The following is a 12,472-nucleotide window of genomic DNA, read 5'->3' as shown; positions in this document are numbered from 1 at the left end:
ACTTTCTCTGTATTTCAATATGAAGTTCGAGCTGAATAAGCTTAAAACTGAGTAGCCAGAAGGAACCCCATTTCCCAATTGTACACGAATTAATCGGGCGATTTACACCATCTGATCAAATTTATTTGGAAACAATTTTATTAGGGATTTGCAATGTAATCGAATTCAATCCCTTTCCCCTATTTCCTAATAATCTTTGACACCGTGCATTGATAAGATTAATCTTATTGAAACCTTAAACCTGACCTAGCGCTACAGTTCTAATTCACCCAAAGAAAGCACCCAAAAGACCTTGTGCCCACTCCAATCAACCTGAACAACAAGTATTTCCTGGATTAACTGCTCCGGACCAGACATATTTCATTATTATTCTCATTTTACAATTTCCAGCTCTTTTGGCCGAACAGTCGACCAGCAGAAGCATAAAAAGTTGGTAAATGTGTTCCGGTTTGGTCCCCCAGTTATGGAGTGTCATGAATTGAATGGTTATTTTGACAGCCCACCTATTATCAGGCAATATAACCCATTATTACCGCAAAAAAAGCGCACTGTAATTTTCAACAGAAATTTCAAACAAAAATTTTGTTCGCGAGTGGGGTCGTTTCTCAAAATAAAATGAGCTGCGATAAGCTCCTATGTACATTGCACATAATCAATACTAAAATCTGAAATTTATGCAATGACCGAAGAAGAATGATGCTCTCCCGGGTTAGGATCAAACAAAATTCCATCCGATAGGAACAATAAAAGGACACACATGATTCCTAGTAATCTGTAGAACGTCATATACGGTTTCTTATGTTTCATGCAAGGATTGTAATAGGAAGTGCGCTATGATTTGACTAAGATATGTCAATCCCGGCTATAGCATGTAATTCAAAATAGGTTTAATAGGAAAAGTTGAACACATCGGTTTTATTTTCTAATCGTATGTGTCGATGATTGACAAGATTAAAGGACGCAATAAATTGTAGGGGCAGTTTAGGATAAAGGGCAGGCGCAAAAACTACAATTATGAGCGAGTATAGCGGCGGCAGGAACTTCAAAGCAGAATATAACTTTAAATTTAGTTACCTTTTGACACACGTTTTCACAACTACCCAAAGTTTTGTTTTATAGCACTTCAAATAGAATTCAAAATCTGTGCATTTGCAAACCATTTAGTCCTAAATATGTTTAATGACTCATAACTGATTAGTTTTCAGGAAAACAGCACAATTCCAACCCGCTCACAACTTTGATCAAACTTCCTCAGAAACAGAAATAAGCTTTTCGCATAAGATGTGCCCAGTCTCTGTAACCTAACAATTCCCCAAATGGCAAAATGCTCATTGTGTTAAAAAAATACCCAATATGCCATATATAGCAGCACCCAATTTATTCCTCTATTCGTTCAATAATGCGATTTGATCTCATATTCTGTTTAGATAGTTTGATAAGAAGTCCCTGGTCAAATGAAGTAGTGTTACATCTAGAACTTGGTATATATGTATACACTTCATTACATTAAAAAAATATCGCTACCAAACATTTAAGCACTAAAATATCGCTTCCGAACATTTAAGCACTAAGGTAAAATGTTGCGTATGCTTTGGGTGGTATTTTGTCACATTGGATATTTTGTGCTGACAACCCCAACCTTGCAATAAGTAGCCACTATATGGCTGACGCTAAATACAATTTATTTGAAACCGACTGAGTGAAATCTAGAAAAAATTTGAAAAAAAGGATACTTAAAAGGTTACGTTGTATGTGAGAATACTGTATGTGCATTTATTATATACTTACACAGCAAAGTTTTCAAATTAATACATATCTTGAATCAATGTTTTGAAAATAATGTATGCATGGATGAAACATTGGATATTTTCCGTTAGCGCCCCCCATTCAGTTAGGCACCCCCATTTGTATATGTTTTAATATTTTGTATGCATTTGAATTATTACATGTGAATACGCGTGAGTGGGCATTTAGAAAATATTGACAGAGCGATATGGTTCGAAATTAATACGTGCATAATAATAACGAACTGCATATAATGTAAACATCAACCAAAAACTTGTTCTCATTGCATTTTTAAGAATTACGTGCTTTGTAAAGGGGTCTACTACTTTGATTTTCCTGAAAAATGTTGCCAATGAGGTTGTTGATGTTTTGTACTAGGTGCGTAATCATGATCATAAGTAACCTTTGCAGAAGGGAGCAAACCATTAATATTTGGGGGGTGCCTACGTTTCGGCTATATAGGACTGGGGGGGGGGCGCTAGCGGAAAAGGTCCGAAACATTATGTTTGTATTTTTTAACTACAGGAATCAAGTTAATATTCTGTGAAACTGTTGTAAAAGTTCTTTCTTTTCTCTCAGTTATCTTGCTGTTAATCAAATTTAAACAAGTTGTTGAGATTGAGAAAATTAAATTCTGGGGTTGCAAAGATATCACCTAGGCAGGGCGGGGTGGTGTACAGGAAAGATCCGCAACGTTAAATGGAAATCAAATCTAAAGCTCGGTTAAAGCGTAGTTAAAAAATCAACGTTTAAGTTTTTGGGCAGAAAACGATTTAAAATTTCTTGAAGGGTTTCAAAATGTGCAACAGCTTCAAACATCACAATACTTATCGCGAATTTTTATGAAGCCTTCTATTTGCTTACTTTTTGTTGAAACAAATTTCTGTAAATTACACTGGCATATCAGCTTTAAAAACTGTTAACCATTAATAAAAAGTAAGAACAAAAAGATTGGTTTAAAAATGGCAAGAGTGAACCGCGTTTTTAACTGATATTTTGTTATCATAGCTCAGTCTGACGTTAAAATGGTTCTCAGCGCTAAAGTTCCAATTTTATCACATTTTCAGTTGAAAAAAGTTCGCTTAATCTGATGTGCACTTTTGTATAGATGGCTCTTTTGTATAGATGGCTCATGAACAACAACAAATTTTGATTAATTTTACAGATACTGTCATCCCCACTAGAAGATCATAATCAGCAGCTCAAACCAAAATCATAACGTTTGGGTAAAGTTGAAAAAAACGGGGAAACACATTTGGCTGACCTTCAACAATTTGATCATGGGTCCACAATGTCAGCAGGCCCAAGTAAATTCACATTCTGTCTAGCTTCATTTGATCTTATTTGACCAGAAAGTGTGAAAGAAAAGCTTCAAAAATTTTGCAAAATGTCCAGGAAAAAATTGAAAGACGGTGCTGAGTTAACTTCTTGAGGATAAATATAGTCCTGAAGGACAATTTTGGCAATAAAGAAGCTAAATGTTGTTCGAAACTGCAAAGAATTACCCAAAAACTGCTACATCGTTTTTGCTGCCTTTTTTCGTTATAGATAAACTATCAAAAGAGGCAAATCCGCACTAATTTTTTTCTGATATCGGTAATTATTTCTGTCGCTTGTTTATATTTTTAACATATTTTAAATATATTGATAAAAGTATTTGATCCTGTTTCCTGTGACGCACAAATGCAAAGATCTTGGACTTGTTATCAACTTTTTATCAAATTATTTCCACACTCTTTTTTTTGTAATATTTCTCAAGAAATGGGAACAATTGAACCATTTTACGAGTGAATTTACAAAGAAGCAAAAAATGAAGATAAAAAGATGAAAACCATGGCAGGTTTATTTTTTGATGTTCGGTTTTGTTTGTTGATTATTAAGTAGGCAGCTGCCACTGATTGACTCTAACAGTGTCCTCATACCCTATGTTAAAAATGCTTACCTTTCTGGCCAGTATGAAGTATATGTCCGGGATCCAGGCAAAGTAGGCAGTTCTGGGTCCAGACAGGAACAGGTCCAGGTCTCTCTCCCGCTTATCGTACCACTGCAATCCAAGGTAAAAATCAAAACTGGCATCAGCTGAGATACTCCGGATGCTCTCCAGGGCCAAGTGGATCTAAAACAATTCAACCTGAATAATCCTAGCATAATGTTGCTTCAATTTAAGAGGACATTAATTTATTTAAATAACCCCGTCGAACTGATCTTGAACAATATCGTGAGAATTATTTTTGTCGTAAGAGTTCGTAAGAAATATGTATATTGCAAGATGTTATAATTTTGCAAACAAAACCGCTGATATAGAAATATGCAAGATTATAGTGATTATCTCACCGAATTCTTTCATGATGCTAACCACATCATGTAAAAAAAAGAACATTGTTAATTTCCTCTGGTACACATAAGTATAAAAAGCAAATGGTAAAAGAGGCAATGTAAAGTTAAGAATATAAGATTATGTAAAATTATAAAATCATTAAATTACTTAACTAAAAATTTGACCTTACATTATTAAAAAATGGCCTATATGCGAGCGTAAAATGTTCTCACAATTTTATATGTACATCATGAAGATTAAAAAATAAAATTAAAATCTAACGCTCTCAATGTCATGTTTTATATCAGTTACTTTTGGGTCCTTCAAAAATTCTTTCCAAAAATATTCTTTTGGTTTTTTTAAGGAAGCTTTCGATGTTGTTTTCAGTCTAATATTAGAAGGCAGACTATTATGAATTGGAGTGGTTTTTGCAATTAAAGAATCAGTTAAAAACTTATTGTTCTTTTTTATATCGAACGTTATTTTTTTGATCTGTCATGTTGTTTTATTCTCATGGTAGAGAGAGGTTAAATTTTATATGCTGGAAGATCGTTGTTGAGTAAGCGAAAAAAATATTTTGAGCAATGGTATTTCAAGAGAAAAAAACTGGTAGTATTTTGTTGCGAAGTTTGAGATCTGTAGACCGATCGTATTTTCTATTAAAAATGGATTTTATTCCCCAATTCAGTTGTTTTTCTAAAATTGTGAGTAATGACTTTTGCAACCCTATCAGAATTAGAGCGGAATAATGTAGATGACTTATTACTATTGCATTACGTAATAGCACTTTCATTTTTTATGGTAAACTTTTACTCAGTGTATTCAAAATTTTTATTCCACAAGCCGTTCTCTGATGAATCTTTTTCACTTCTCCATCAAATTTTAGTTTGCTATCAATGATTACGCCAAGATACTTCACACTATTTGATTCTGCTATTCTTTCATTGTCGACATTCAGAACAGTATTTGTTAACCTCTTCCTGGTGCTGAACACAATATATTCTGTTTTTTTATTTGTTCACTACTAACTGGGACTTTGCAAAAAAGTCAATAATTTTTGAGATGTTACGTTCAAGTTTTGTTTTCGACGATATTTCATCAGTGTCCGATGTAAAAAAAGTGTCGTCTGCGTACTGGACGACCGTGCAATCTTTTTCTACAATCTTTGCTAAATCGTTGACGTAAATGTTAAATATTAGAGGTCCTAAAATAGTACCTTGTGGAACTCTTCTTTTCAAATTTATCCAATCTGATTCAATTCCATTCAGAACAATTCTCTGCGTTCTTTCACTCAAATAATTTTTTATTAAATTGGTAGCATGTTTGTCAAAACCTATATTTTCAAGTCTCGGTCACAGTATTTTGTGGTTCATAGAATCAAAAGCCTTTGAAAGATCTATAAACGCCCCTGTAACATCTTTTTTCCTGTTAAATTCTAATCTTATTTGTTCTGTAGATTTCAGGATAGCATCAATGGTTGAAATTTGTTTTCTATAACCAAATTGACTAGCAGACAATAATGGCTCCCTTTCTATGAAACTTGTGATTTGTGAACTGAACGCCTTTTCAAAAATTTTTGACAAAGCAGAAATGACAGAAATAGGTCTGTAATTGAGTGGGTCTTCGGTATTCCCTTTTTTGAAGAGTGGAGTTACACAAGTTTTTTTTAAGATCTTTTGGAAATTTTCCTTCTGTAATGAACTGATTAATGAGAAAACATAGTGGTTCCGCTAACGCTGCTTTAGTATCTTTTATTGCCCCAAGCTGGTATTTTTGAAGGACCGACTGGTTTACTTGTATTCATTGACTCTATGAGCACATTTGTTTCCTTGGTTGTTATATATTGGAACTTGAAACACTTTCTCGGAGAAGTTTTAGGAGGAATGTTGTTTGTTTGTTGCAAGCCAATGAACTCTCCTAGAGTGGAAAATCTGTAATTTAGAATATTTGCAATTTCCAAGGGCTTTGATATCTTATCACCAAAACTGTTTTTTAAAGATTGAACTCTTGCGTGAGTCTTTTCTTTATTACAAAGATCTTGAATAAATTTCCATCTGGCTTTTTCACTGTTTAACTCCATAAAACTTGAAAGAAGTTGTTTTTCTTTTTGACGAATTAAATCGTTTTTAGTTCATCATTGCTAATTCTTGAAAACTGTCTTCTTGTTTTCCATGTAGCCATTTTTCTTGAAACAAAAATTTTTGGTTTATCTGTTCTAATATAACAGGCTTTAATTGGCGTTTTGGTGTAGAATTTTTATTTTGGAATCAAATAGTTTTCACTTTTTCATCATAAGTGCATATGGCAAAACTGGTCTAGGGTTTATTTCGATATCACCACTTATTAGTAGAAGGGACCATATAACAACCAAGAAAAAGGAAGGGTTGAATTTGGATGTTAAAGCACATTGTTTGCCGTTACAGCTTCCTTTGAATGAAGGTATTCGAGATGCATAAGGAAAACAGAAAAAAAAGTTCTGAAATACTATCGGAGGATATGAGTAGTACACATAGTATAACTATGAGTCAAATACCTGCCATTTTTGGCTATATCTGATTATAAATCATTACACGTTGCAAAATAGCTTAAAAAACAACAGAAACTGCAGCCAAAATCCATTTGTATAACGATATATTTGCCTCCATGGTTTGTAAGTGTTAGCCCTACTCACGTATGCACTTTGAGAACATTGCAAAGGTTGTTAACAAACAAGATTACAAGAAGTTAAAAGAAAATGACGTAAAAATGCATTTTTAATGAACGGAATTCCTTGCTGAAAATTAAAAATTATATCATCGTAAAAGAGAGCGTTGTAATTTGTCATTTGATTCAACATAACGCAGACAGGAAGTATTTTGATTTTTTCAATGTTTTCTTGTGTAATATACTCTCGCAGTTTTTCCCTGAATTCGTAAAGTTTGTTGTTTATCTGTTCGTTTTTTGGCAATTTTTTTAATGGAGGCACTTCCATCAATACCAATGTTTCTGAGCTGAACTTTTCTTTTATTGCAGAGACAAGATCTTTGTAACCTGAGAATAATGTTTCTAAATGATCTCTTTTTTGTTTTAGAATAGCATTGGTCCCATCCTGTAAAATGAGTGTTTTCATCTTTTTTGATCGTAACCCTGTAATAATTGCAGTTTTTCTTTTTTCGTCGAGCCTGGGTAAGCAGGTATACTGCAGTCCTGAGGAAAAGTCCGATCTCCTGCCAGGTGTTTGATGATAATACTACCATTAAAAAATTTTCTGTTTTCTCCTCGATCTTTAATGTTTCAAACTTTCGAATAAAAACGTCATTTTTTGCACTCGTGTTAATCATTGGTGTTAATATAGCTGAAGTAGTTGTTACCTGTGCTGATTTTTTAAGGAATTCACTCACGGTTACCACATGTTCGGCGATGAGACTGGCCTTCTCTTCTAATTTTTGATAAAGTTCGCAATAAATTTTATAAAGACCTGCTTTCGAATAACTATTACACTTTGGAATAAATTCCATACATCATCATGATTGGAATAAATTAAAGGAGGATATTTACAGGAGTAATTTACAATTCTTGATATTTACATTTAGAACTTTGTTACAGAATCTGTTGCTTAAAAAGAACTATTGAGCTAACTTTTAAAACTACCAATGCATAAGAATGTGCTTCAAACGTTTAAAAATGAAGGTCAGGAAGCAACTGTACAGAATGAAAGAATTGTGTGTTGTGACACACAATTGTATTACACATGTATTACACATCTAACCACATCTTGTTAATGATTTGTTCTCAGATCACAACTCGTACAAAAATTATTTAATTTCAGGCAGAGCAATATAACTGAAACAATGAGAGCGGAGAAATTGGTGTGATCAAAAAGCTCTCCTGTGCAAAACTAGGTGGTCCAGAAAACATCCAGTCTATCAAAAAATTAATAATGCATCCTTGAAAAGACCGCTTCCCGTTTTTTGAAGACCGCTTCCCATTTTAGTTGATCAAGTGCATAAATCAATCAATTTATGTACAACTAATTTCAATCAATTTAGAAGGCATCATTATATAGAGAGAGAAAGAGAGAGAGAGAGAGAGAGAGAGAGAGAGAGAGAGAAAGAAAGAAGAGAGAGAGAGAGAGATATTGAGAGAGAAAGAGAGATTGAGAGAGAGAGAGAGTTTTATTTGAATATAACAAGAGAATAGTTTGTGTAATTGTCCTTCTAGAGTTTATGAAAAAACTGATTGAACTCGTTGCTGGAGCCACTTCATGAACCGGAAAGGGATGTTGTGACAGTTCTTGTTCTATATCTCATACATGTTGCTCGTGGCTAGCTTCGATGACAGAGAATTGGATGTCGTTTTCCAGGTGTGGTAAGATATCAAATGTCAATTATCGATCCATTAAAAATGCTGTCCTTAAAAATATTTAGGAAACCAATCTAAATAAATTTTTAAGCAGAAAAATGATTAAAGTGTTTGCGCTTGGCACGAATTGAACAACTGCGCCCTATTTAATCAAATGTATAGACCACTGAGCAACAGGTCCGTGAATTCATAACAAAAAAAGAGTAGTTGTTAACGCAAGAAACCTAAACGTTGATGAGGTGTTAAATAGGATTGTTTGGAGTTTGGACAAAAATGGACGAGTACAAGAGTGAGGTTTCTCGGTTTTGGGATAGCTAGAAATAATACAAAAAAGTATTACAATAGAAAACAAATAAAAGAAATGTCACAAATATCAAAAAATAGAAGATGATCCAAAATAAAGAGATGTAAAAAGTTGCACTCTGACCTAAACCATCAAACGCTGAACTAAAACACTAAGATGCGGTGCTCCTAAATAATTGAAAGAATGATGAAAAAATAAGCGGAGTAGGCAAGAAGAATATTGATTGCTTTGAGTCAGAGAAAACCTAACACGATTTTATATTGGTTCCTCGGCCATCCTGCGTACGATGGTGTATTCTCAAATTTGAGGACGGCTCCGAAAATCTGCATCAATACTTAGTTGAATTATCTGCCAGACTTGATAGATTCTCTTGTTTGCTTCACCAACCAATCTTTCGCAATATTCGGTCCATTGAGGAGTTAGGCTTACGCCAAAAAATTTAAAAGAGAGTGCACGTTCAATTTGTTTCCCTTCATTAAAAAGAGCAAGACTAATGGTCTTCTTTTTGAGGTTTCTGAACACCATGTAATTTGACTTTCTAGCAGTTAATTCTACTTCAGTTTTTCTTACTCTTTGATCATTTTGTCTGTTGACCGTTGTAGATTATGTAGTTTATTTTGAATATTTCAAAAGGAATGCGCTTGCAATATAGGGTCAAATCATTAACAAAATGGGACATTTGGGTTGGAATATTTGGCGCGCAGCTGACATATTTCTGGAAGTTTATTGGTGCTATGAAGCTGCCCTAGTCTTCTACCACAAATGTTGAAGAGATGCTGCCTGCTGAATTATTTTCAATTTTTACATAAACTTTTCATAGAAAATAAAAAGAGTTCACCGATTTTCTTTCACATATTTGAGCACCCGTGTTTTACATTTTCTTTGTTCTTAGGACTTCTACTCTCCACACTGCATCAAACGGTTTTTCAAGACCTCAACCGGAAACGCTTTTACGCCTCTGATAAGCTTTTGTTATTTTCTTAAACGAGTTGGTTAGTTTGTCAGTTGTGAAGGGGTTTGGTCTATATGCACGTGGAATTTCAGTGCAAACGTTATGGTTTTAGCATTGTGTTAGTGAAATGTCTCTTACAACTTTTTCCCATATCTTTGCAATCCCGATAGTGAGTCTGATAGGTTGGTAGTTCTCTGCTTCTTTTCCCTTTTATCAGGTTTACGTTGTATTTAACTTTAGACTCTTGTCAAGTAATTGGAACGCATAAATTCTTTTTGATTCCGTTATCAGGAGACAGATATATGCTCTACGTCATTGGAGCAGTTTGTTATTCTTCTGCAACTGAATTTGCCAGGTCCTGGACTTGAGATACTGGCTTGCATCAGACTTATTTGTAGTATTCAAAATTGATTAAGAAATTTTCTTTTTCCTTTTTCCTCTGTTTTGACGAAACAACTTCTTTTTTTTTCAAATTTGTCAAAATTCTTATTTAAATCCATGCTTTCTTTTTTGTGATCTTTAATTGTATCTTCTTTTTTGGTTAGTTTTGTTCAATCACCACATAAAGCTTTAAGTGCTTTGCAGAAATTATTGTTCCCTTTATTCTATTGTTCCCTAGTTGATATTTTCTGATCGTTTCATGGATCTTTGCATTCTCTCTAAGAAAGTTTTTTTCCCTGTTCTAATATCTTTTGCTCTCTTCATATTCTTAATTCAGTTGTTTTAGTTTGTTGTTTTTTGATGGAAAAATTCAATGGCTTCGCGTCCAATCAAAAAATTTTTCTTTCGGATTTACGATTTTTTTTATCAAGATGCGAATAATACATACAAGTGTTTGATTTTATTTTAAAAACTTTTGCACGTTTGGGTAGAATCAATGATACAACGTACAGTTTTTTTTAATTTTTAGCTCAAACTTCTTGAAGTCAATTTATGTTTTTAAGTCAAATTCTTACTGTAGCCTGCGGTTTGGAATTGTGGTTTTTGTGCTGTGCTAACATTGAAATTTTGCGGCAACATAAATTGTTCTCAAATATTTAGTGACAGAACGATTGCGAAAAAGTAGATCAAGCACATTTTGGCAGTCCCTTTTATGTGTATAATCTTATTAAAAACCCTTAATTACAACAATAAGACGCCCTTTTAATCCAGTATAAAATTTTTCCACCATTTTCAGCGTTCTATGTGTTGTTTACGTCTTGGTGGAGGGCGTTAGCAGATAAAAAATATTTTGCAGTTCAATTTCAAAAAATTAGGAAATGTTCAATCCCCGAAATGGTGAATTACATGGGGCTAAAAGCTAATGATTTCCTTAAAAAAAACTTTAAAATCTTGTTTTGATTAATTTCGTAGAGTGGTAGTTTGTTTTAGACTTTACAGTTTTAACTTCCATTTTTGTTGTTTAGTTTTTCCTTAAATTCTTTGAACAAAAAAGTTTGCTGTCCATTGTTTCAACAATTACAAAATAACTATCTGTTAAACGTTCATTTTGCCAGTTTTGCGCTCCATGCAGGCACACAAAATCAGTATCTTTTTCCTGCAGGAAAACAAAAAAATTTGGCCCTTTGTCGGACAATCTTCGGAGTTCCATTGTAGGATTCTATTTTATACATATTTACTGAATTAATGGCCGTTTGCTGAAGTTTGTTGCGCTGCTACAATTGTAAATTTGTTTTTATTCTGTGATTCTATCATTTAATTTTGTCTTTCTATCTTAACGTTGAAAGTTCTACTTCACTATAAGACATTGTGTTGAAGGTCGTTAGATTTTTTCTGAGCACTTCAGCGATTAGATAATTTATGTCAATTGCCGTGACATTTTAGGTTTCCTTGCGCAACCGTTCCTTACTTGTTTTCCGTTTTTGTTTCCTCTGAAGCTTTATTTTGATAGAAAGTGCATCTTCTGTATACAGTTGCACCTGGTTCTCCACAATTAGCGCCTTTGGGTTGTTTTTGGTTTAATGCCTTGTTTAACTGCGTCTTTGCCAGAACTTCGTAGGCATTGCCCTTTTTTGGTACACTCATTGGCAGAGTGTCTGTATATGGGACCCTTGAAGCATTGTTTCACATGTGGTAGTTCTTTGCTTGATGCGCATCTGTATACCGGCCAGCCAATCTTAACACCGTGTTTTTCTGCCGCTGCAATATGATTTTTGTGTTTCTGTTATTACTGGAACTAAATCTTTTAATGAGGTTTTCTTCCAAAAAAAGTTGATGGATATCAGTTAGAACTCTAAAGACAAAATTTTGCTTTCTAAATTTCAGTTAAAACGTTTTTTTATTAGGAATTTACATTTTTTTTATTTCTAATTGACACAATTGATGAACTCGACTGAAGAAATCTAACTGAAAAGTATATGTTACTGATACAGAGTTAGCATCTACTTTTTTGAAAAGAATGCGTTATACCAATGATTATTTTCAATTCGATGATTAAAATGTTTTTTTTTCCGGTACCTCATCTGCGCAACTCAAGTAGGTCCAGGAGCTCCAGTGCGCTACGCAAATTGGTCTGCATACTCTAGTGCGACCCAAGGTGGAGGGCGTTACGTGTTGTTTACGTCTTGGTGGAGGGCGTTAGCAGATAAAAAATATTTTGCAGTTCAATTACAAAAAATTAGGAAATGTTCAATCCCCGAAATGGTGAATTACATGAGGCTAAAAGCTAATGATTTCCTTAAAAAAAACTTTAAAATCTTGTTTTGATTAATTTCGTAGAGTGGTAGTTTGTTTTAGACTTTACAGTTTTAACTTCCATTTTTGTTGTTTAGTT

At 33.7% G+C, this 12,472-nt stretch overlaps 1 protein-coding gene across 1 annotated transcript in view; it reads right to left on the bottom strand.

Annotated features, from left to right (window-relative positions):
* The window catches only part of LOC142334860 (gamma-aminobutyric acid receptor subunit pi-like), a 100,019-nt gene that overhangs the window by 60,057 nt on the left and 27,490 nt on the right, over positions 1-12,472 (bottom strand). Inside the window, exon 2 of the mRNA XM_075383186.1 lies at positions 3,728-3,901. Within this exon, the coding sequence (XP_075239301.1) occupies positions 3,728-3,901 (174 nt within the window). The remainder of the gene's footprint in view (positions 1-3,727; positions 3,902-12,472) is intronic.

The sequence above is a fragment of the Convolutriloba macropyga genome, chromosome 2, assembly GCF_964194025.1.
Source record: "Convolutriloba macropyga chromosome 2, txConMacr16.3, whole genome shotgun sequence".
Lineage (NCBI taxonomy): Eukaryota > Metazoa > Xenacoelomorpha > Acoela > Convolutidae > Convolutriloba > Convolutriloba macropyga.
The sequence above is the reverse complement of the archived record's forward strand: the minus strand, read 5'-3'. Positions and strand labels throughout refer to the sequence as shown.